This window comes from Mauremys mutica, chromosome 1 (assembly GCF_020497125.1).
Source record: "Mauremys mutica isolate MM-2020 ecotype Southern chromosome 1, ASM2049712v1, whole genome shotgun sequence".
Taxonomy (NCBI): domain Eukaryota; kingdom Metazoa; phylum Chordata; order Testudines; family Geoemydidae; genus Mauremys; species Mauremys mutica.
The window spans coordinates 287,613,876-287,640,136 of record NC_059072.1 but is presented as its reverse complement, the minus strand read 5'-3'; the positions used below and the strand labels follow the sequence as shown (position 1 = coordinate 287,640,136).

Here is a 26,261-nt window from a genome sequence, read left to right as displayed (position 1 = left end):
TGTCCCAACAAGGAATCTACAACTAAGCTACATTCATTTACATAATTTTTAAAAACCCCAAATCTGTTTAATCAGACCCAAACCATGAGGGAATACAATCAAAGGTCATAATTTTCTTTAAAATATGGAATTTTTAAACCATTACCACTTCATTTGCTGCAGTGTATTTTAGAAACAAAATTAAAATGTGTTAATGTGTTAGGACTAGAAAGGGGCTAATGCACATGCTTAGTAGGGCCCGGACACCATAAACAGCCACTGCAGACCGATATGCCTTAGTGGAGTTCCATTGACTGGGCATGCATGAATAACTCATCCAGAGCAGTTGCAACCATACATTTAATAATCCTTCTTTTTAAAATAATATGTATATGTGCATGTAGTGAGTCGGCCTGACTCCCGGCCGCACCTGAGAGAGAGGAACCAGAACAGCTACCTCAGTGGGCGGAGCCACCACCACCTGTCCCCGCCCCCCGGAAGTCAAGGGGCGGGACAGGAAGTATAAAGGCCCGGCCCCAACGCTCAGTTGGAGCCCGGCGGCCGGAGAGGACAGATGCTCCTGCCCGAGCTCCTGCTAGACCGAGCCTTCCCCGAGCCAGGTATCCGGAGGTGGATGGACCGAGCCTTCCCCGAGCCAGATACCTGGAGGAGGACTGGCTGAGCCTTCCCCGAGCCAGGTATCCGGAGGTGGACGGACCGAGCCTTCCCCGAGCCAGATACCCGGAGGAGGACTGGCCGAGCCTTCCCCGAGCCAGGTATCCGGAAGAGGACTGGCCGAGCCTGCCCCGAGCTCGGTACCCCGAGGAGCTGTTGGAGCATCCCCCCGACCCAAGTCCGGAGGAGCAACCCGAGCTAGCCGGCTCTCAGCACGGAGAGGAGCCCATGGTGTGGGACCCAGCGCCCGACCCCAGAGACGAGCAAGTACCCGAGGAGGGGGAGATGGAGTGTAGCCTGGGGATAGCCGACCCCTGTCAGGCTGTAGGCACCGAGGTGCCCATGTCAGTGTGTTGCGGTCAGGACCCCACTGACCAGCGGCAGTGATAGCCGCTGCTAGGGCCCCGGGCTGGGACACAGTGGAGTGGGTGGGCCTGTGTCCCCCCTGCCACCCCACTCATGGGTGGCAGCCTCCCCCTCAAACCAGCGCTCCGGCATAGAAGCCTACACTTACCTGTGGCTTGCTCAGCTCCTGCTCCAAGGACCTGAGCCCTGGACTAATGCTGTCTGCTCAGCCCCTGCCTGAGGGTCTGAGCTAGAACTGCTGTTTGTTGCCCCGCCCTGACTGAGGGCCTGGGCTTACCTTATTGACTTTGTTATTGCTCAGCTCCTGCTGTAAGGACCTGAGCCCCTTGAACTATTGTTTGTTGCCCCGCCCTGACTGAGGGCCTGGGCTTTCTGACTGTGTTATTGCTCAGCTCCTGCTGTAAGGACCTGAGCCCCTTGAACTATTGTTTGTTGCCCCGCCCTGACTGAGGGCCTGGGCTTACCTTATTGACTTTGTTATTGCTCAGCTCCTGCTGTAAGGACCTGAGCCCCTTGAACTATTGTTTGTTGCCCCGCCCTGACTGAGGGCCTGGGCTTTCTGACTGTGTTATTGCTCAGCTCCTGCTGTAAGGACCTGAGCCCCTTGGACTATTGTTTGCTGCCCCGCCCTGACGGAGGGCCTGGGTTTATCTCAGTGACTCTGTGTGCTCAGCCCCGGACTGAGGGTCTGAGCTTAGAACTGTTATTTGCTGCCCCGCCCTGACTGAGGGCGTGGACCTTATTGACTGCTTGCCTTTTGTTCAGCCCGCCTGAGGGGCGGAACCCTTAGACCTTCGGAAACTGATAACGAACTTAGGCCGTGTAGTGAGGCGGCCTGCCTCCCGGCCGCACCTGAGAGGGCCGAGCCCCCGCACCGGACTGTTACAGTGCACAACATGTAATCACTCCATGTAACAAAGCTAAGCTTTCAAGGTGGCTCTCTCTTCCCTTCTTAAAGGAAAAAAAGGTGGGAGGGGGAAGTTCTACTAACAGCAAAATACACAAATGTAAAAATACATTTTGTGAAGCAGAAAAGTAAAGAAGGCACATTGTCCTGGATAAAAGATGGAGTAGTGTCACTTTGAATTTCTTTACTTCTCTGACACGGTCATGTTCTTTAATAATAATTTATAGTTTTTCTTTGTTCAACCTCCTATACATTCATATGACCAAAACCAACTGATTTCACAATATAAACATTCACTTTTAATAAAGAACCAGAATTAATGCTGGATTAGATGTCTCCTAAAACTGGTAAACATATACAGAGCCTTTTACAAATGGATTACTGATTAAAATTAGCCTCTTGTCAGTAAAAACTGAGCATTAACACTCAGATATCTACCTAAGTATGGACTGCAGAATTTGATCCCCAAGTCATTTCCAGAGCTTATGTTAGGGCCAGAAGGCATGCTATAGTATAGAATATCAGCATGTTTCCCAGTTTCCATCACATACCCCAGAATCCAAGCCTATATTTGAAAGGGGAAAGAAATCTATAGCTATCAGGGTTGTGAAGAACCGATACGTGAGTCTGCAGAGAGCCTGAAACAATAGCTCTGAGAAGTGTGACCTACCCTGTATAACTCATTAAGTGGTTAAATAAGATTCTCAGTATTGATACAATGCCCACCATCCCATAGTCCCCTTGTCTGCTGCTTCTGGCTGCCTCTCCACCATGAAGCTGCATTAGTATCTGCCCATAGAAGTCTCTGGGCCCACGTTTTGCTGGCTCTCTGAACAGATGGCTCCTCACACAAGACAGAGTGGGTGGCAGCAGTAGGGGGTGGATTTCCAGCAGAAGAGAGAGAGAGTGGTGATGGAACCCTGAAAGCCCCAGCACCAGGATAATGTCTTTCACAGCAGTCTGACACAGCATTCCTAGAGGTAGGCAGGTCTATGGAGTCTAAATCACATAAGAAATAAAATGTAGAAAAAATATGCAAATAACAGGGGGAAAAACTTTGAAATTGACAAAAAATAATTTCAAAAATATCAAAATTTGACAAACTCTTAAGAATCCTGTGCTGTGTGATTAGCCTTGTTAGGTCACTATGCAGCAGCTAACAGGTTATATCATCTTTTCCTGTCTCAATATTATTAAGGTGGTCCTGCATTTAGCAGGGACTTTTCCAACTCTTTCCACTTGAAAACAGACAGAACAAAGAGGGCATGAGCAGGGGAATCTGTAGCAATTTGTCCAAAAGTTCTGGAATTATTGGTTTGGGCAGGTTTTAACAATTAAAGGGTTCTCTGAAATTATCAGTTTTATCAATCAGTGGGATTTCTTCTAATAGATGCAAGTGTGTGTGTGAGTGTAAGGAATAACAGATACTGGAAAGGATACTGAGAAAGGTCTGAGGACACTTAGGAAAAAGAAGAAAAGGATTTATTTACTTTTAAAGAATAAGGAAGAAATAATTTTATGTTGTTCACAGTAAACGGATGTGGAATACAACCAGGCTGCTACTTTGTACAGTTTCATTTTAGAACAAAACAAATTGTTTAAAACAAACCATAACATCGTTAAGATTGAATCCATCATTAAGCTGGGTGGGAAAGTAACTAGTGGGGCTAGTCCCACAAATCCCCTTTATGTTGCTCCCTGGCTGCAGCTTTTCCATTATCAGCATTTAGTTTGGTTTTTTTCCTAAACAGGCACTGCCTAATGGCCTTTCCCCAAAACCCAATAAATTAGCCATCCTGATAAACTCAGGACTGGTCAATGTGCTAAGGGTTAAGGCAAAAAGAAATCTGCCTAATTTGTAGCAGCAATACAGGTGTCTAAAATGAATCTAATGATTTTGCCAGAACATGGTTGCACTTCAAACACTTCTGAAGTTATGAGGACACAGAGTAAAGTCTGAGGGAGCCTCAAATTAAACTTGTCTCTTTTACTCGAGTTTGTTTTGTAGAGGAAGGAGAAAGATGCGTCACTTAAAAATGTGCAAGAATGTAAGAGAAAGAAAAACCTATCAGAAAAACAAATGCTCAAAACTACTTAATTTCAGAGAGCAGAAGATGTTTACAGTATGATCATATTTAAAGACGAAGAAATGCACACACAAACCCACACACAAAATCAATGGCCTGATCAAAAGATTTGAGGATCTGAAGAAATATCATATTAGACTACCATGCTACCAACACTCACAAACAAAAAACAGATGAAACATTTGCCACTTTGTAACAAGCCCTCAAAACCTCACTCCAACCTCTAAGAGAGATGCAGATATCTTGTGGATGGTGTATGTAGCGAGATAATTATAAAACAGCTTATACGTGCATGGATATATATGCAGGGGAGCAGAAACTGCACCACCACAACAAATAAAAACTATAATGATTATACTGCAAGCTCTGTTAAAAGGAATCACATCACGTAACCATAGGAACTAAACTGAATAAAAGTGTGTAGGAGCTAAGCACTGCATGAGATGTTAGCATTTAGTGACAGAGGATGAAATGAGGAGCGTGCTATTGGGAATGGGACACAGATGCATCTGTGTTAAGTGAATAAATACAATTAAGTCATGAAAAACTCCAAAAGAGGCAGTGGAGCAGATTCAAATACTATTCCAGAAGACAATATTCTCCAAGAGGTTATATAAGCCACATTGGAAAAAAGGTACTTTTAAAACACTTTCTACACAAAGATAAAACCAGGTACCAATGTGCCTGTTGCTACCTAAAAAGTCCATGATTAAGGCAGAATTTCTGTATCTGAATTTGGAAGATATGAATGAAGTTATATCAGCTGACTCTAACCCTCACCCACCTAATCAAAAACTGTATAAAAACTAGGATTAACTATCATGCTGTCTCCCCTGTGTCTTGCCCTGTGTTTGGGCTTTAGAATCTATTAACCTCGTGGAGAATCAGCAGTGGGGGGAGAAGGGGGAAGGAACTCTGTGGAAGCACATCACCATTTCTGGTACAAACCCCACATTCTTATCCTTGATTTCTGTCCATCCAGGTACCCAGTCTGTTGGCTAAGAAAAATGCTATGAACTCTTTGCCTGGACAGCCAGGATGAAAGATGGAAATTAAGGGGTGGCAGGAGTTGGGGCTTCCCAGGACAGCTCATGACATGATCAAGCCTTCCTTTTTCATTCAATAGCATTTCTTTACATAGCCAAGGGCTTGAATACTCAGGTCTATTATATGAACTCCAGAATTTAGAGGCAGGGAAAAATATTTGGAAGTGAATTCAGACTCATATTACTACCAACATTACAGGAATTTTATATAGCAGATCTTGTGTTCGGAACTTTTGCCAGGGCTAAAACTGCACAAATCTGGACCTAGTGGAATCTGCAATGATCATTAATGAAAATGTCACATATATGGATGTCAAAATGGATAAAGTATTACACATACAAGTTTGATATGTCAGTTTGGGGAGGGGGAACTAGTTGAGATTAAGTCACAGACTAAGATGAAATACCAGATTGCCAATGGCGAATTCTGGGATCAGACTTGTTCACATGGAATGAGAGTGAATGTTTACTCATAGTAAATTATAACTCGAGATAGTAGCTTAATTCCTGAATACAAAATGAAATACAGATCAGTCACACCAAATACACTCTATCATGGCAATCCACAGAGAGTAAAAAAATTTTTAAAGGGTAAAACCATCCAGAAAAATCCAAAAGCAAAGTGTTAATTTAAGCAAATGATACAGATGGTTTAATGGCTATTGGAAAAACAAGAGTTGTGGAAGATTGTCCATAACTTAGAATCTTACAAGAACAAATACTCAACTGCTGATCTTGTGATCGCTTATATCCAAACTACTTTGTTCAAAACTGTTAGAACTAAATAATAACTAAGACTCCACTACAAATAATTAACTGTACTTAATAGATCTGTCAATGCTGTAGAAATATTCCAATCAATCTGGGGCAGGCAGGGTACCACACTTTGCTCACAAGCTGAACTGCACCATATATATGGCAACTGAAAGATAACGGATATATATTAATTCGTTCTTTGTCATAAGGCCACTGTGAGATCTCAAAGGGAGGAGCTATAAAGCAGGGGGAAAGTGGAGGTTAGCATCCAGGATACAAAAGGAACAGGATCCTTCCCCCATAAGAAAGAAGAAAGTAAATAAACAAAAAGTTGTACTGCAACAGATTTTAATGACAAGGGTATATTCAAAATTTAGGCAGCAGATTGAATCCAGCTACTGGAAGGAACATGATGGACTCAACTTTGTATATTGCAAAAGATACATCTAGAATCAGAACTTCTGTTTACTTACAGAGGAAAACATACCACAGAAGTGACACAACAGTGGTAAGCAGTGGGAATATCAAGTGATGGCAGGGCTTTTATAACCAATTATGAGTGGTTTTCATCAATTAATTTTGCATCATAATATACTTCTGAGATAAGTATTATCTCCGTTTTGCAGTTAAGGAAATTGAGTCACAGAAAAATATAGTGATTTGCCCAAGGTCTGGGATGAAGTCTGGGAACAACCAGGCCTTTGACTTCTCAGTCCTCTACAACATATGCTTCCGTCTCTTTAAAAACAGTCTCCAGTTGGTCTGCCTTCTGAGAGAGTTTATATATTGCATGGGATGACATTAGCAAAAAACAATAATATAGTGCATTGTGGATAAGGGATTCATTATAATTCTGGTAGTATTCTATCAGGTCTTAGCAAATTCATGCAGGAAATGCTACTGCAGATGTAAGTCAAAAGGACAACTTGTATGATGACTGGTTCTCCTTGGAAAAGTAGCTCTAAGTTCATTTTGTGTTCAATAAGCTTGTTGCCTGAAACATTAGATATGATGTGATGATTACGTGCTTGACCCTTCCAGGCTGCTTACTGAGATATAAAATGATCTTTGTGTGTTATACATTCATGTACTTGTTCTTTTGCAAGGTCCAAAGACAACTAGAAACTGAATTGTGTATCAATTTGCTCTCATGGGATCCTCCTTCCTGGGCCTTTAAGGGTATTTCCCCCAGGAATGCAACCCCATTAAAGGCATTTTATTATCTAATATAAATGACTTAAATAGCTCCAGCTGTATTTTATTAATCTTAAACTCTAATCTTTCTTGCAGGCGTTTCAGTCACCTAGAGTTCGCAACTCCACTGGTGTTTGCTTTTTCCTCAGAGATTTCATTTGTGTGCCTAGAATCAGCGCTCCACCCACTTACCCTGCCCTATGACAAGGTTTCAGCATGGCTGCCCAATGTTTCCCATGCTGATTCACTTGTACATATAGTGCCGATATTCCTTGAACATTTAAATTCTTGGGCAAAAGCTGGAAAATTACATTTAATAGAAAAAGTATAATCGATCCCCAAATAAATTTAATGAAAACATGAACCATCATTCTGGAACATATAAACGTGGATCCATCTTTTACTGAACAGAATATGTAACACTGTTAGTAGATCATGTGTAAATGAAGAAAAAAATGCATTTGCACTTCATTGATTATGTCATTCAAAGATAGTACTCTAATTCCATGGCTTCTTAGCATTCAGGAACCTGATCTCTCTGCTTTGAAATAGAATTGCAGTAAAGAGATGTGAACAAGCAGAACATCCACAAGCGTCAAACCAAATCCTGCTACCCTAACTCAATGAGCAGTACCTTACTCAACAAATATTCCTATTGGCAGAAGGTGGCAGAACCAGTTCCATAATGAGAAAAACAAAAAATATGAAGATACCCAAATCTGTAGTGTTTTTAAGATGACAATGTGACTCCAAATTTAGCAGATCAGTCTTATTCTTCACTGTAGTATTAATTAAGATAAATCCTACATGCTTGAAGGAGAAAACGACCATCCACTGCTAATCTGGCAAAAAATTCTTTTCATTAATGATTACATATAAAAGTAGGCTGGGTGGACATCCGCCATAGATACCAAGTAGAAAACTTTGTTGAAAGCTCTCACATTCAGAACAAGAGGGCTGCAAACAAACAAGGGATCTATTGATTTCCTCATTGTTGTTCTACTGAATACCTTTGCACGAAATCTAAACTACAGGAGAATCTCATTAATTCATACAAACGACCGAGACTCCCACTGTGAACCAATGCATAAAATAAAACAATAAATAATAAAAATAATAATGAAATGATAAAACAATAAAAATAAACATCACAATATATATCCGGTAACAACTGTTTCATTTCAATTAAAAATAATACTTTATAATAGTATGTGGAGTTGGTAGAAACCCCTATACTTAAGGTCGCTTAGAACTTCCCAGTACAAACACCCATTTCAATTGCTTATAACTTTGATCTGAAATTTTAATTGCTTCCTCTCTATCTTCCTTTTTTTTTTCTTTTTTTTTTTAGTTTCAGCAAAAACAGTTCAGCCATTTCCAAGAACAACCTTCAGGAAAAATGGGTTCTTAAGCCAATGTAAAAAAAAAAAAAAAAGTTTTTGTAAAGATCTCTAGCACACCTCTACGCTTTGAACCATAAACTGTAAATTTGGTAGAAGGATAATTCTGAGGTCAGAGAAGCGCCTTTTACAGTTCACATGAATGTCCATCCTGATTTGGCAAACTTGAGCCACTGAAAGACACTATTTACAGATGCTCAGTGGATTGAAATCTCATCCACTTAGTCATATTGCCTTTCAGGATGAATGTGACAAATCTAGGCTATTTGGCTGAGCTGTAGCCATTAGATCACACTCCCCTCCACAGACAGGAATAGAACCTGGAAATCCTGATTCCCACATTCTACTGCTGTATGGCAAATAGTTGTGCAAACAACTAGTAAAATGTATCACGTCCATCTCTACTGGCTGGTCCACACACATTGTACCAGCCTACTGATGCTACTAGCTTCTCCTTTAGCTGAAGTGATAATGGTCTATGCTGTGGATCTAATGTTCCTCGTTTCCAACTTTGGAGGATGTCCCATATGGTGGAACCATATGGTTCCACATGACGGAATTTATTTGTTTGTTTTTTATTTTACTGAGCGCTTAGGAAATTACATACAAAAAAATAAATAAATTAAAAGAACAAAGGGCTTGTCTACACCAGCAGTTCTCGAACTATGGGGTGGGCCTCCCAAGGGAGGCAAGAGGTGTGTGCCTTTTTGCTGTTATTTTTTTAACAGTTCCAGCTGTCAGCCCCAGAGGGCTGAGACTAGTACAGAAGGGCTGTGCATACCTGGGAGGTGGGGAGGATTGGATAAAGGAGGCAGTCAGAGCACCCCCCACCCCAGGGCTGACAGCTGGAGCCCCACTGCCCGGGACTCTGGCTCTTCTTCCCTCTCCTCACCACCAATACCTCACTGGGAGGCAGTCTTGGGTCAGGCTCTCCTTTCTCCCCCCCAGTCCGTCACCGGTAGAGGGCAGTGGGGCTCCAGCTGTCAGATGCGGAGTGGAAGCAGCAATGCACAAGGAAGGGTGGCAATGGGGCACTAAATCTGCTGTGAAAAGTGATATTGACAAATATCACTTTTCACATTGCCACCCTAACTTCTGAAGCACCCTTCAGAGATGGGCAGAGGTATATGTACTGGAAGGGGCACAGAATGGGGGCGCGATCAAATAAGTTTGAGAACCACGGGTCTACATGAAGAATTTCTTTGCAACAAGGTGGGGTGTGGGTCTAGCCTGCACTAACCTTCTGCAAACTAACTGTCCATGTGGACCCTGCTGATACACATTAGCAGTTTATTAGTACGCTTTGATCTAGTTCTTACCTAAACAGGACTAGATCAAACTGCATTAACAAACTATTAATGCATGTCAGCAGAGACCAAGTGGACAGTTAGTTGGTGGCAGGCTAGTGCAGGGCAGGGTCACACCCCCGCTTACTGCAAACTAACTGTTCAAATACAAAAGCTCTAAGGTTCCAAAATAAAGCTCTCAGAAATCAGGGAATTGTCCCCCCTCCCCCCTCGGGCAGCCCTGAAAAACTATGTTGTACTAAGATAAGAACTTCCTAGATGACTATGTGTAATTAAGGGTCAGATTGTAGATCCCTTACTCACACTGCTAAGCACTGACTTCTTTGAGTAATCCCTTTGACTTCAATGGGACTGTCTGCATGAATAAGTGCTCAATAGGATGAGTATAGGCCTCATAATCTGGCCCTTAAATCTTTGCTGAGAACTGGGCCAGGACCATTTTGCATTTAAATTTTAGTGGGGATTTATGAAATGTGTGGATTAGCAAAATTTTACTGTATCCACATCTAGTCTGACAAAATTATGGTTTCAGTGAGACTTACAAACTGATGAACAGTGAAAGGATTGCTTTTCAACTAATTGTCAAAACTCCTCATTGTGACAAAGTAGAACAAGCTAGCCATTCAACAAGACAATAAGATGACAAAAGCATGACAATCTTTTCAGATCAGGACAGGTGGCCTGTATTAAAACCATAATTAAAATGTAAAAAGCTATGAAATAATATATTTACAGAGTTTAGTCTACTATATCTTCCTAGCCATACGTCAACAAGTGAACATGATAAAAGCTCTCACATTAATTATAGTGACTATTTCCTTAATGAAGTGCAAAAATGTTTGCATAATCTGATTCGGTTTATTGAATTAGTTTACAGTTTATCACTCTAAAAATAGGCATTGTTGCTTAAGTTTACAATATATTATCTTATTTCCAACAGGTAAACAGCTCAATATACAGTAGTAATCAACTGAAAGCACTTTTCAGATTAAGAATCATGAAATTACCAATAGCCTAATACTGTGTTAATAAGTACCTATTTTAGAAAGAAATTTGTCAATGTTACTTACTGTCTACCATCAGTATCTTCTTTATTTAAAAAAGCTGTACATGCCTAAACTGAGTAACTGGCAAATCATATTACAGTACCTTCATCCTTCCTTACTCCATTCCCATATTGGTAATTCTCATACTCACACATTGTATTAGCTGGAAATTCTAGGTCCTGGTCCTGCACAAATTTACTCTCAAGTTTACCTTTTTGCACACAGTATTCCAATTCAACTCAATTGGTCACTTGCATAAAGTTAAATCCTTTAATAAGCATTTGCAAGATCGGGTCTTTACGTTGTAAGAGACTGTGTCTTTTTATGTCCTCTATAACATATATGCTTTTGGGTGGGATAATAATAATAATAATAATAATAATAATGACACTTTATTAGGTAGAACTGATAAAGTTTGTTTAGATGCCAAAAAAATATAATTTAAACATGAAGAAATTAACATTAAATTATTCCATGATTGGTTTAACTGGCTTTGAACACCAAGCTGCTACTTTAAAAAAAACACTGCCACACCATACCAACAGCTGTACTTTGTTAACTCCATACTTGGCCTCCATAGTCAGGAAGTAAAACTTCCAAAACCAGGGAAGAGTGGTGGAAATGATGTTACAGAGTTCAGCAGGCTTTGAAAAGACATTGGAAGTTGGAACACATTTTTACTGACCCAGGCCCAAAGTAAGAAATAGTAATAAGGGAGAGATCACTCTTATAGTGCCACGTTATCATTCAAAGATGAGTAAAAGAGAAAAAAAGGAAAATAACAAAGTAAGACAGGAAGCAACTTAAATAGCAGAGTGTATTGCAAGCCCATTATAATGTCTTTACACTGGAAACGAAGGATTTTGGCATCAGATGGGGCATAAGTAATAACCGGAGGAAAGTTCATCCCTCATAAAACACATTTGCTGAAGAAATAAGACAAAAACTGTGATTAAGTTAATGTAATAAAATGAAGTGTGTAAAGTGCTTTGAAATTATGGGATGAAAGGAGCCGTGTAACTGAAAAGTAGTATTTTTCTCTCTCCATAAATATGCCATATATTTCTGATTTTTGAAAGCACTTTACATCTGCATTTTATCTCTATAAACAGGAGAAAAGTGCAGTCACTAAGAGAGGTAAGAGGAGCACTTGAAGTATCACTGCTTCAGTACCACACATTTCAAATTAAAGATGTTGCTCAGTGGGCCAAGTAGAAGACTCAATTAGGGAGCTTTACCAAATGCTTTCTGTGCCTACAATACTCTGCTGTTTAAAAGTATTGATTAAAAAAATGCTTAATTGACAATATAAAAAGTGACAGCAATTGCTTTTCAATTTTCTGGGGAAGTGGAATAATGGAGAGTTTATATTACACCGTATATTGTAGTTACAGATATTAAAAAACACAGGAAAAAAAGCCAGAAAGTTAGGACCCATCATAAATAAACACAGCATGAGACATGATTACAAAAGAGGACAGGACTGAAGAATATGCAGGCGTTCTGGAACAATTTGTATAGCTGCCATGCACCCCTAGTTTCAGCACCTATAAAAATCTGTAACCTGTACCCTGAACCCTGCCACCTAGGGCTGAAACGCTTCGGCTTTGGACGGTGGGACTCAGGGCTTCGGCTTCAGACCCAGCCCCAGGTCCCAGCAAGTCTAATGCCAGCCCTGGTGACCCCATTAAACAGGGTTGTGACCCACTTTGGGGTCCCAACCCACAGTCTGAGAACTGCTAGTCTAGTGGAATGCCTTGTTTGAAACACAGAGTTTCAAGTTGGTTGATTGCAAAATATGTCCACCAATTCTGACTTTTAAAATTGAACTATTTTTTTTTAATTCTGAAAACCAGTTGATTATTTTTTCATGCAACCATCTTCCTTATCCTCAGATCCAGCTCCTTCCCTCCTAATCATTCTATCTTCCATGATCAGCTCTGTGACTCAATACCAGCTGATATTCAGCATCACATAATCAACAGGAAGCAGAATACAGAGTGGTATGAAGACAGGAGAAAAGGGACCAGAAGCACGACTGGGGAGACAGGAGCAGGGAAAATGGTGATCTTTTTCATTATTAAAAATTATAGAGGTTCATGAAGGTCACCTATTAAAGAATTTGATCTTTCCTGACCACTTCTCTCCTCTTGCATAGGAGCAAGAAATTTCTATTGTTCTTCTTGTCTTATGAGCTAAGATTGCAAGAGTTGTATGTTTCATCTATCTAGGTGCTTATACTCTGTGCCACATATGATTTTAAAAATCAAAATAACAAATACTCTGCTTCATAGCTTCATTGACTTCAGTTGACGTCCAACAGAAGTGAGGTGTCCAAAAGGACACCAAGTTTCAAAACTGAGCTAACAATTATAGAGTAGAGATGGGTGAGGTAATATCTTTTATTGGACCGCCTTCTCTCTTTCATATCCTGGGACCAACACAGCTACAACAACACTGCAAATAATTTGAGAGCAATATGTTCTTGAGGAGTCATCTCTTCAAAGTCCTTTTCTCTTCCCACCCTCATCACCACAGTCAGGCCTGGATTCAGCTTCAATAAGGTGTTTATCCCAAGCACTGAAAAATGTGGAATGCAGTGCTGTTTACATTTGAGAGAATGACTATCTGGATCTGGGAATAGTCCATGAAGTACTGCTAGCTTAAACCTGCCTCACCAGCTTCCCAGTCCCCCAGTTTTGCCTCACCAGTTCCCACAGGTTCTTGTCCTGCTCCTTTTCTTAATATTTATACTGATACCTTGTTTGCTGAGAGTGCACACTGAGCAGCATCATAGTGCTCAGCATTGTGTAAAAGCACACAGCAGAACACGATCACTCCATCAGGAGGTTTATTATCAGAAATAAAGGAAATAAACATCAATTAAACCCAAACACACCAGTCAACTATGGGCTGGAGACACACTTTTTTTTAATTAATACTGTGGTTAGTGTTTAATTAATTTTAACAACTCAAGTGGGGGGGGGGTTAACATTGATAAGTCCTCCAATCAGTGTGTTTCTATGGAAGATTGTAAGGAGATGGTAAGAGTTTACCACACAAAGAAAAGACACATTCCAGAAGTAGTGGAAGTGTGAAAAAGGCATATGGAAGACAACTTCAGAAGAAGGCTGGTTAGGCTATTATAAATGAAGTTCAGGCAGTATCAAACACATTAATTCACAGATGGGAAAAAACTATTTGAAGGGAAACTTGATGAGAAAGTTCCCAGGTCAACTTTTTTTAATATAAAACATATGGGGTACTTGTGATACCAGCACTGTATTAAATACAAAGTGGCATACAATTGAGAGGACTTATAGCTGCATATTTAATATGGGCTAACCCTGCTGGTGTCCCACTGATTTTTTTGTAAGTAAAAATAGACTGCCTATCTTTAGGTTGGTTGGTTTGTTTGTTTGTTTTATGGTAACATTTGTAGAGTTTTATATCAATAACAGAAGTTCTAATTATATAGTGTGACAATAAAAAGGGCCAAACTATGGCACACAATCATTTCCACTACAACATGCCTCATAGCACAGGGAAGAAGAAGGGCCAGGAAGTAGAAGTGGATTACACGTTTGACCACTTTTGATAGCAGGTGGCTGCCCCTTCTGATCATTTCCTCCTCAAAATCATTTCCCTTTTCTAAAGGGTTCCAGCACCTCCTCTTTTCTTCTTGTTGTTGTTAGAACCCAAACTCTCTCTCACTCTGTTCTCACTATGAACCCACCCTTTCTTCACCTTCTCTCCCATTATTCTTTGGTAGAGGGGGCTATGGACAAAGACAGTCAACACACCCATGACATGATGCACTCAGTGTCATGGGAAACAAGGCCATTGGTAGGGCAGTAAGTATGGATGTCTCCCAGTGATAGAGTCATAGTAATGAAGAGGAAACAGAATGGGGAAAACAAAGAGGAAATGGAGAAGAAAAGTACTACTAACTATTCAAAAAAGTTCACCATTGCTAATCTACTGCAAAGCTCATTATTATAGGCAGCTACCCTCTTGTGAAGAATAAGAGTTGTCATTACCATGAACTGAAGGACAGTTTTAGAAGCTAAACTACTTTATAGGTTGTACCTTCACATTAACATATCAGTCCAGATGCCACTGGACATTATCCACAAATTGGCATATTATGCTCAGGAAAGGACAAAGCTGCAAATGTATGGGTGTTTCAGATCAGAAATGAGGGTGGTCCAACAGAACTATGAGAGGGTGAAAGACTGATTTGTTTATTTTAAAGGTTTCACTAACCCCAGCACCCAGGAAGATTCACAGACAAATAAAACAAATCCAATAACCAGAAATGCATCAAAAATGAACCATATAAAAAGAATGATTTTGAAACAAACCCAATCAAGCTGTGTTTAGTAGTTCTATCATCCTCTCTTTTTCATGAATAATTGTACCAATAATAATTGTCATCATCTCTAGGCTTTACTATTAGATGCCATGTATTTCTGAGCAAGATGTGCACCAGTATCTTTAAACACTTCCCTAGAACAGATGGTTAAAACTACTCAATCTCACAGAATAGTGAATATTGAGGTCTTTCTGGGGGGAAAAGAATTCCAAATGCCAAATTCCCTGAAGTGGATTAGATACATGAACCCATTTGCAGGTGAGCAATGTACCTGTTTCTTGTTCCCATAATTGGTGGAAGAAAGGAGGAAAAAAGTAAGAGACATCCCCCACACACTTAATTTTAATAAATGGGTATGGTCAATGGTTTGGGGCATTACATTAAACAAAAATGATCATCTGAGATTAAAAATAAAACATTTAGCCAAACATTTTACAAAATGCAAATGAGAATGTCCAGTGATCATATTGTATATTTTCTGTCTTCTGTAATGTTCATATTATCTAAGCATACCACAACGTCACTGACTGAAAATAACAAGTCTTGGGGAAAAAATAATAATGGAAATGGAGGGAGTTCTGAAAACTATATTTAACAAAAAATCCTTAGCTAAGCTTATCATTGGAATGAAGCCATAAGTCCAACAAAGTTGGCATTGCCTCACACTATATAGTATAATGCAAGATGACAGAGGTAAACATCCATGATGCATCACAACAACATACCCACTTATGAAATTTGAGGCAAAGCAAGTTCAGCTTACCATGTCTCCCTGTGTGTTAGCTGTATTAGCCCATAACTCTACTATAAGCCCTCAAGTGATTTTTTTCCACATACTATCCCTCAATAGACTATGCAATACCCTTAAACAGCCTGTTGCCTTGCTTAGATCTTTGCTTACTCTCAACTTTTAAAATTTAATAAATATTTATTGTGTCCCTAACTTATTTCAAATCTCTCTTGGCATCACACAAGCATCTGGCTCCAAAGCGGACATGACTTTTGCCAGTAGAACTTCTGCAAAAAGAGAGTGACCAATTTTCTCCTTATGTGAGGGAGTATCAAACTGCTGGTCCTCAGGTAAAGAAGTTTATTTTTCCCTAACAAGTTGCAAGGATTTGGGCCAGTGAAGAAAGAACAGGTTTCCAAACAATAGATGCGTGACTCCTAGTTCTAGATCCCAATCTGGGATTGTGAATTGGAATGCCTTGACAAAGTGGTAATTTTCTGTAATACTTTTATGAATCCAATGTGAGCCTTAGTTTCCACTATATTTTGCATGGCTACCCAGTGGAGAAAAAGGACTAAGTTTGTGCTCAGGGCAGGCTAAGAGACATAGGTGTATGTGTGGCCTAGTTATCTGAGCCTGAAGGGGTCACTAAAAAGGACTGGCCAAGGCTGACCCCATATCAATGGAAAATCTGAGAAGACAATGAAAAACCCAATCACCAAGATATTGACACCTAGCAACCAGAGGGGGATGGATTTCCCCAACTCTCAGCAGGGAAGTTGAGCAAAGACCCCAGCACAAGAACAAAGGACTGGAGAGGTGTGAGGCAGAGGATAAGCATTGGGTTCTGGAGGAAGCTGGGGGCTCTCTCTCACCTGGGAACTGACTAAGGACGTGAGACTGGGAGATAGACAGAGCCTGAAAATGGAGTTTTACTAAAGTCTGGCTGGGGTTCTGGGCAAACCAGAATGGCCTTTGCTTTAACCTTCTTTTCTCTAAGCTACCCTAAGGATTTCCTATGCTGTGTTCCACTTGACTAATAGACGCTACTATTTTGAAAACTCTGCCTGAGTGTCACTGCAAATACTGGGTGAGGTACACTAATCCTTGAAGAGTGTATAGGTCTCTACCAGGAGTCTGTCTCAGTTGGACTTGCCAAACAGCCTTCATGGTATGAGGCAGGAGTGCTCAAGACCAATGGGTTCGGTCTCAGGAGGCAGTAAGGCCAAGTGGCCTTCCCTGAAGAAAGAGTGAGACCCCGTGGGGTCTGGCACATAGAAGAGGGTCCTCCAAGAGACGTTCCAAAGCCAGGGATGTAGCACCAATCCTATGGATAAGTGACACCCGGCCATGACAACTCTGTCTTTCAGATCAGAACAGTCACACCTGCTCCCCTTGCAGTAACCATCAAACAAAGCTGACATACCCAATAAGGTTTCCCCTCCAAATATCAACATTCAAATATCTTATCAGTCAAGTAGAAGCCAAAAGGGCTGGGTTCTTAAACTTTTTGTAATATGAACTACATCTTAATAGAAAGATTGTCTCATAACCCAACTCCCCTCCAAAATGAAATTGTGCAAAACCCCTCCCACTTCTATCCAGGACCGTCTTACAGTCCTGCGGCAACTACAACAATTTTTTATATGGATAAATAATTTTAGCTAAAAATGCATTACCTTTTTTTCCTATAATGTGACTGTGATTTGCTAAGTGGAAACAAGGGGAATTAGCATCAGTGGGCCATAGACCACAGTTTGAGAACTGCTGCAATAGGGAAGACAGCAGAAGACAAGGAAGCAAATTCCACCCAGACATTCAAAATGGATAGATACAAGGCCTAACACTGGGTATATACATTATGGAAGGGAACTTAAGGAAGGTGGAGAATCAGCTAAAGGAAGAGACCCTAGCTATTCTGCACTCCAGGAGTGGCTTGATTTTGTTTTGTTTATTTTTAGAAACCTTTAAACATCCTAACCAAGAAATGTGTGAGAAAAAAATTCACAATATGAGTTTTCAGTGCATGTAAAATGGTGCGTTTTCATTATCAGCACTAACGTTAATTACAATTACTGTAATTCCCTCTTGGCAGACCTCTCCCTGGGGCTGCTCTGTCACTTGCAGTTGATTCAGAATACAGCAGTGCAACTGCTCACTCATTTAAGCTATTTTGATCATATTTTAAGCCCGCCCTGCTTTATTTACGTTAGCTGTCTTTAAAATGGTGGACTGACTTTCACTTGGTAGTGCTGGATCTTAAAGTTCTTATCTTGGCTGCCTCAGTCTATATACAAGACCTGACAATATTTGTCCTCATATTCCACCTACTGTTTAAGGATCTCACCATCTCACTCCATGTTTATGAAGCAACCTAGAGTGCTCCCATCCTCCCTAAAGATGTCCTATGAATCACCACTGTTCTCCCTATACTTATTGTCTTCCCTTCCAAACCATTTCCCATTTTTTATTAATCTGGACCCCTCATTTGATTTTATATGTTGGTATTTTAAGGAGCTGGTATTCTATATTTTATTATATTATATTTATGATTAATTTGTTATCCTGAATACTTTTGGAAGGGAGCAAGAGAGGAACTGGGGACTATATAAATAATTCTTATTATTACAGTTAATTCATAAATTGTTGCTTGAAATGATGAAGCCACAAAATCCAGAAATGGTGACACCAGCAACTGGGATTTGCTCTTATCTATCACCCGGAAAACCTTCAATAAAAGTAAATAAAAAATGATCATGTTGCCTGAATTTTTATTTCTCTTATCACCCTCCTCTCCATTTTTCCCTCTGTGTATTTTTCTCCAACTTCTTTCACCACCTAATTTGGACAAATATTTCTCCTCTGATTACTTTTCCTTGATGTTCTTCTTTCTCTCTCACTCCATCCCTGACAACTTTCTCTTTCCCTCTATCCCTTCTGATCATTCCCTCTCCAAAATCATTTTCTTTCCCCTAAGGGTACCACCGCCTTCTCTTTTCTTCCTCATGCTAGAATTTCCTCCCACTCTGTTCTCTCTGTGAATCCACCATACTTCCTTTTCACCAGTTTTCCTCTCTCTTACTATGCCTTCCCCTTCTCTAAACCTGATTCCCCATTTCTCCCTAGCCCTGCCCCACAAGAGTACTTTCCCTTATCCCACAAGATGTTGTCAGTCCTGCCTACCCAACATACGCCTGCCTTGCCCATTACATCCTTGCTACCAATGGCTACCAATCTTGCCCTCACCCTTTCTTGTCTTCTCCCTAAATGTCCTCCTACCATCTGTCTCCCTTCTCTCTCTCCCTCCCTCTCTCCCAGTCTTTATCCTTGCAAAGATCCCTTATTCTCCTCAAGGCTGCGTTGTGATCCCACTGCCTTCTCCTCTTAGCTCTGTCTATAGCAATGTGTCTCTTGCTGAAGAGAAAGTCAGTGCTAAAGATGAAGATGAGGAAGTAAGTGGGTACCTGGGGAAGGAGTGGGGGGATTCAGATCAGCCTTGCAGAGGATAAAGGGGCTCCTGCCAGCCTGAAAAGTAAGGAGATGGAATGAGGCTGAGGGCCAAGGGTTCCATAGCAACTCTTCCATTAGGATCTTCCATCTACATGGATTTGGTCTTCTATGTACAGTAGTAGGCCCCTCCTGTTTATTTCAATGGGACTATCCTAATAACATCCTACCTCCATAAGGCAGCAGAATCTGACCCACAATGTTTATTTTTTCACCTTAAAAAGGATGATGGCAGTTTAATTAACTGACAAAGCGTTGCCTAATTGGCCATTACTATAATCAAAAGGAAGGCAGACATTCTTCCCATTGAAACATAACGTGGGCATGATTTGAGTGTGAGAAATCATAAGGGATGTTTCGGCAACAAGTAGTTACTCAAACTAATAAACTCAGTTCTCTGGGGCAGGCACATTACTGATGATACCAACTATTGTACAAATGGTCAGATAAAGAGGCAAAAAAGAGCAGTCACAAGGATCACTGATCTGTTCAAAACACAAGGACTGAGGGAAGGATAGTGGAGGATAAAAACAATAAGGTAAGAAATACTATGCTTCAAAGGACAATTTTTTTAATTAAAAAAAAGAGAAAATACTATAAAGGGCTACTGTCTACTCAAGTGTTTGTATTGTAAAAAGTTGTGCTGCTAACATTTCTAGTAGACAATACATTGACATGACAATAAGATACTCCATATTGCAGCATAAGTTATGTGATATTACGGTGCTGGTTTTGTATATTTTTCCTTTTTTATTCTTTGTGATTATTAAACAAATGGACGTAAATCAACCAGCCATAAGATTTCAAGTGTTAATGCATTACTAACAGTCCTACCTGTTGGCGGGATGATTCCAGGAGACATTAGACCTGGGACAGAGTGTGGCATGATATGAGAATTCTCTGGGGAGGTGACACTTTGAGTCCTCTTAGGAGGCCTTCCAGGTCTAGAACTGAAACAAACAAACAAATTTTTTTTACAATTAAGCTGTTGTCTTACACATCATTTCAAAGTTGTTTCAAGTGGTAACATGGACTGTAAATAAATTTGTTTCAAGGACGGTTGCTTTTGCAGTTAGATGTAATAGACTTCCATCACTAATTAGATTACATGCTGAATTCATTTTCCTCATTGAAGATCAGCCGCTCTTGATGCATAATTCATAGCCTGCACCTCGTTACCTGCTTCTTCATATTAATATCTATACACAGTTTGAATTGCCTCGTTTGCATATGCTAAAGTTCTGCATGCAGCCTTCAGCACGAAAATTATGCACTAACTTGTAATAATTATTACAGTCAGCTTGCTATTGATTTATGAGACTTTTAAAAACCAAATATGTGTAGTACTTGTAATGAATGATATTTTAAGGTTCTTCAGGAAATTAAAAGGCAATGGCTGCCTAAGGAAATGTTCTGCTTGTTTGATTTAATACTACAGTTAGCTGGGAGGTGGAATGAAAGAGTGATTCAGACCTATAGCACATTTTTCGATGATATGTTTTATTACTTCGCACTGCTAGCCTGATATCTAGATGATAAATGACAATACATATCTAATGTGTGAAAAGGTCTTGCAATTTCTTTATTTTTTGTCATTTAAAAGATAAGTCAAGTTATCATTTAACCCTTATTCTATTTAAAGTGAAAATCACACTAAGTCACCTTACTTTAAATGTACTACATCAGAAAGGGCTCAGAATTATTTGTAGGACACTGTTGAGCAACTACCATCATAGCAGCATTCATATGCCCAGTGTGAATAAATAAAGGGCTTCAGGTTTACGCATTCCTTGTCCTTTGCTCACATAAACGACTTTCCACCTCCAGAGGTGTATAAATTAGACATGGCCTACAAATTAGACATGGATTACAATTAAATTATTTACTACTTATCCACATATGAATATATATGCAACACATGCTTCACCAAAGTGCACATATTCCCATGTACAGACCAAACCATTATGTTCTTGTACGGTCCTGTAGCTACCTACTTGGGGGTTATTTAGGGATGATTTTACAGAACCAGGCAATCTATTTTTTTTTTACATTGCAGTCTTATTATAGACTATGCCCAATATAAGTGTGTCTCGTTTATTTCTGAATGGAGAGGAGGGAAAATGGTGAGCTGCTCAGCCCCTGCAGTCCTAGCATAGGCCAAAATCCCATTGTCTGTACTGGGATTTTTATCTATGCTGGGACTGCAGCAGGAAGCAGATAATAAAACACACACTTTTCCTGTGACCATCAGATCATCCCTGGGTTTGGAAACACCCTTTTTTTTTTAAACTTCTACAACCCATTTCTAATAAACTAATGACAATCAAAGTTCAGGATATTTCCTTGGAGTTTAATGACTCAGGGCCTTGGGCCATTAACCTTAACTGGTCATTAATTCCTAAGTTACTGTCCTGAACTGAGGTCATTATTAATATTATAAACCAGGGATTTTTTTTCTTTTTTTTTGAAAAGATAAACAAAAATCCTTATTTCCTACTCTAACTGAAAAAAGATCCACATGAGAATCAGATTGTTTTACAGTGATATCACACTGAGACATCACATCAGCAAATCAAAAATCCTCATTTTCTTTGGAACATTCTATATGAGTGATAATAAAATAGACATACCATGAAAACACCTGAAACTGATAAAAATCACACACAAAAACCATCTGATTTCAATGGAGTATGTCTAAAGTATTCACCACAAAAAAAGCCCACGGTGTTAGCAAACTTTAATGACTCAATTTAAATACCAGTGGCGACACTCTCCTCAACTCCCAGTGGTGAGCATGGGTATTGCAGGAGTCTGACATCAACATACAAGCCATAGCCTATGTGTTGCTTTACCAGACCATTATAGAACATATTATGTATGGAGTGTTAACAGAGCTCTTCAGGCTCATTAAAATGTAAGGGATTACACCTGCAAACACTCATTTTCAGGAGGTAGTGCTTACTGACAAAAGTAGCCCCAGTGAAGTCAGCAGGCTTGATTGTGTCATAGGCTGCGAGGCCTATACAAGTGACTCAGGGGAAGTAAGAGCCTTATAACTTGGTGTGAGCTACCCAGACCTTGGGGCTGGGCACACAGGGGAAACAGTGCTGTGCTCTTATGATTCCTTCCATATGCAGCACTTAAACTTGAACTGTGTCATACAGTGCGGGTTGCTGCAAAGTAACAAACTAGCCCAACAGCGCAACATTCTAGATAAGTGTTTGCAGGATGAAGGCCTAAGTTTCCAATTCAAAACCCAAAGGGTGATGTTATTTAAATGCCAGTTTGGTGGGCTAGTTCTCTTTTTTTCCTGATAACATTTTTTTAAATGTAGAAACAACCATCTTGCACTTTTTTATCTATTTAAGAAATAGCTGCTAATTATAAAAATTCAGGTAAATAAATTTCAGACTTCTACAATAATAAGTCTGGAAGACCTAATTTAGAGTTGCTGCAGACTGTCTAGTACCCAATTAAAATGTGTACACCACTGATTGGATAAAGCAAGCATACACTGATTTCCCCAAATGCCTGATTATGTAATAACAATTGTTTTAAGTTATTATTTATATTACGCACTTGTTTCACTAACAAATTTCTAAACTACAATAATTCTGTTTTATATTTGCCACCAAGGTAGTTAATCCTTTATATTATGTGAATATATAATATGCATATAATGGCAAAATCTTGACTGTCTCTGTTTTTAAAGGAGCTATAGCAGTGGCCCTCAAACTTTTTTACTGGTGAACCCCTAGCAAGCCTCTGAGTACGACCCCCCCCTTATAAATTAAAAACACTTTTTTATATATTTAACACCATTATAAATGCTGGAGGCAAAGCGGGGTTTGGGGTGGAGGCTGACAGCTCGCAACCCACATGTAATAACCTCTTGACCCCCTGAGAAGTCCCGACCCCCAGTTTGAGAACCCCTGAGCTACAGGAATGCTTTTTGAGCAAAGAATGGAGAAAAAAATATTCTTGTGACTTTCATTCCTACAGTTCAGCAAAAGTAAAATGTCACAATAACTTTTTTTAAAAGTTTTTGTACCTAGCCAAAACCCTTCCATACTACTTTGTAGTTCATGATGAATTTTTTCTAGTTCTATTATAAAATCTTAAAAATAACTATGGCCAGACTCAAGAATGTAAGCTGCTCTCTCCTGCAGAGCTAACCAAGATTAACGGCTCTCAGGGCCAGATGTCTGTATACAGGTCCATATTTCCACTTACTAATTGGTATAACCGTCCCTGCCAGAGGGGCTCAGTCCACAAATAGATTGTCCTCCTTTAATCCATTCTTTCCCCCAAACTGAGCATAGCTCATGTTGCAGTGAAGCAGCCATAAAGCAGGTAGTTTTCAATTATGAAAAGGAGAAAAAGTACAGGGGAAGAAATCATACTTGGGTGGTGACAAATAATAAATGCCTGAGGAGAGTATGCACCCACTGCTCAGTCTGCCTCCTCTCAAACTGGAAAAGTAACAAGGTAAAAATAGAGAAGAATACTTCTTTTTATTCTTTAAAACTTTCACAGAGGACATTTCAGAACTTCCTGTCACATCCTGTAGCACCATCAATTTCAGTGCAGTCTGGCCAGTCTTGGCCTATGCAGCTGAGAATCTTGCCCTATGGGCTGAGAACAGGTACAGACTTTAAATGTATCACGTTTGGCAGAAGTGCATCTTCAGACACTCCTTGTTCAGCCAGACTTTCATGCATAGGTGCACTACAATCAAAGGAAAGAATCTGGTCCAAACTCAGGTCTCTTTTCAAGGGGACAACAGAAGAAATTATCTCCTTAAATTCATTTTGCATTCAATAAGCCCTTTCGTACCACATTTATAGTACACCTTTCAAGCCTTTAGAGCTCAACTGCTCTTTCTTTCTATTCACAGTATCCAGTGTCACTTAGGCCTGGTCCACACTAGGAGTTTATGTTGAATTTAGCAGCGTTAATTCGACTCAACCGTGCACCCGTCCATACCAGGAAGCTAATTAGTTCGACCTAGAGGGCTCTTTAGTTCGAATTCTGTACTCCTCCCCGACGAGGGGAGTAGCGCTAAATTCGACATGGCTATGTCGAATTAGGCTATGTGTGGACGGAAATCGACCTTAGTAGCTCCGGGAGCTATCCCACAGTGCACCACTCTGTTGACACTCTGGACAGCAGTCCGAGCTTGGATGTTCTGACCAGCCACACAGGAAATGCCCAGGGAAAATTTGACACGCTCCGGCGCCTTCTGGATGTTCTGCAGGACCGCAGGCAGGAGGACAGAGCCCCCCTGCACTGTATCTGCAACCGCCCTCCCCCGCCACAAAGTCCCAAACCCCCCTCACACAAAGTAACAAGAAGGAAGGGCGACAGGGGCCGTGAAAACTGTCACTGCACCCTGCAGAGTGCACAAATACAAGAAGGCTCTCATTCCCTAAATGTTGAGAAGTCCTTCCCTTCCTGGCTCACCAAAGCCCCAATCCCAGTTTCATCCCCTAACTGTGTAGTTGATTATTAAAAGTAGTTTGCTGTTAATTACTATTTCCATCAAGTTTTTCTAAAGAAGACAGTCTGTGAAGGGGGGGAAGGGGGATGTTAATTGCATAGGACAGTCACCTTTACCAGGGTACAGACACGGGGGCAGGATCAACAGCAGATCACACACACAGTGCAGTCAGTAGGCACCCTGGTCGGTCTGGGAGGTGTTTTCCATGTTCTGTGTGGGTGGGGGGTACGTGACTTTGTGGCATGGGAGGGTGTTTACAGAACTTATGCAGCGGTCCTTGTCCCGGACCACAGAGCCACGCAGCAGGGGAATCTGTAACCGTCCTCCCCCGCCACAAGGTCACATAGCCCCCGCACACAGAGTCCCGAAAAGGAGGGATGGCAGGCTCCATTGAAACAACCAGTCCGGCACTGCAGACCGCTCTAGGAGCAGGAGCCTATCATTCCTCGAGTGTAGAAGCGGTGTTAACATCACTGCACACCCTACCCACCACAGTCTGCGTCCCTGTTTCAACCCTTTAACGTGAATTCATTAATAAAGAAAACGTTGTTAATTAACAATGTTCCATTAACTTTATTTTTAAACGTGTGTTGGAAGGGGGGAAACGTGGTGAACGGGGTATGTAACCGCAGAAGAAAGTCAACAGTAACTGAAGCAGGGGCAGGTTCAGCTTCTCTGTAAAGAAACTGAACAGTCACAGGTTACCCTGCTCCCTGAGGAACCTAGCTTTCAAAGCCTCCCGGATGCACAGCGCTTCCCGCTGGGCTCTTCTAATTGCACGGCTGTCTGGCTGAGCATAATCAGCAGCCAGGTGATTTGCCTCAACCTCCCATCCCGCCATAAAGGTCTCCCCCTTGCTCTCACAGAGATTGTGGAGCACACAGCAAGCTGCAATAACAATGGGGATATTGGTTTCGCTGAGATCCGAGCGAGTCAGTAAGCTCCTCCATCTCCCCTTGAGATGTCCAAAAGCACGTTGAATGATGACAGTTACCCAAGACCACCCTCGACACATTTTTCCCCCCAGCATGCATTGTGGGGAAATCCCAGAATTCAAATGGGCAGCGGGGACTGCGGGAACTGTGGGATAGCTTCCCACAGTGCACCGCTTCCAATGTCAACGCTTGCCCCATTAGTGTGGACTCACAAAGTCGAATTAGTGTCCTTAGTGTGGACACACAAATTCGACTTTGTAAGGTCGATTCCACAAATTCGAATTAAATTAAATCGAACTAATCTGGTAGTGTAGACATACCCTTATTAACAGCAGCAGTAATGGATTAACCAGTTTTGCTACTCTCATCCATGCTCTGGAATGCAGCAGTGTCATTTTAAGTGCTAACATTCTCAATGAGGAGACACCAGGTATGCAAAACAACAGGGGAT

The 26,261-nt window shown here is 40.8% G+C and overlaps 1 protein-coding gene across 4 annotated transcripts in view; it reads right to left on the bottom strand.

Annotated features, from left to right (window-relative positions):
* DACH1 (dachshund family transcription factor 1) overlaps nt 1–26,261 on the bottom strand; it is a 438,354-nt gene that overhangs the window by 233,921 nt on the left and 178,172 nt on the right. For all 4 annotated transcript variants that reach the window (XM_045011711.1, XM_045011700.1, XM_045011719.1 and 1 more), the window contains exon 2: nt 20,210–20,325. In XM_045011711.1, the coding sequence (XP_044867646.1) occupies nt 20,210–20,325 (116 nt within the window). The remainder of the gene's footprint in view (nt 1–20,209; nt 20,326–26,261) is intronic.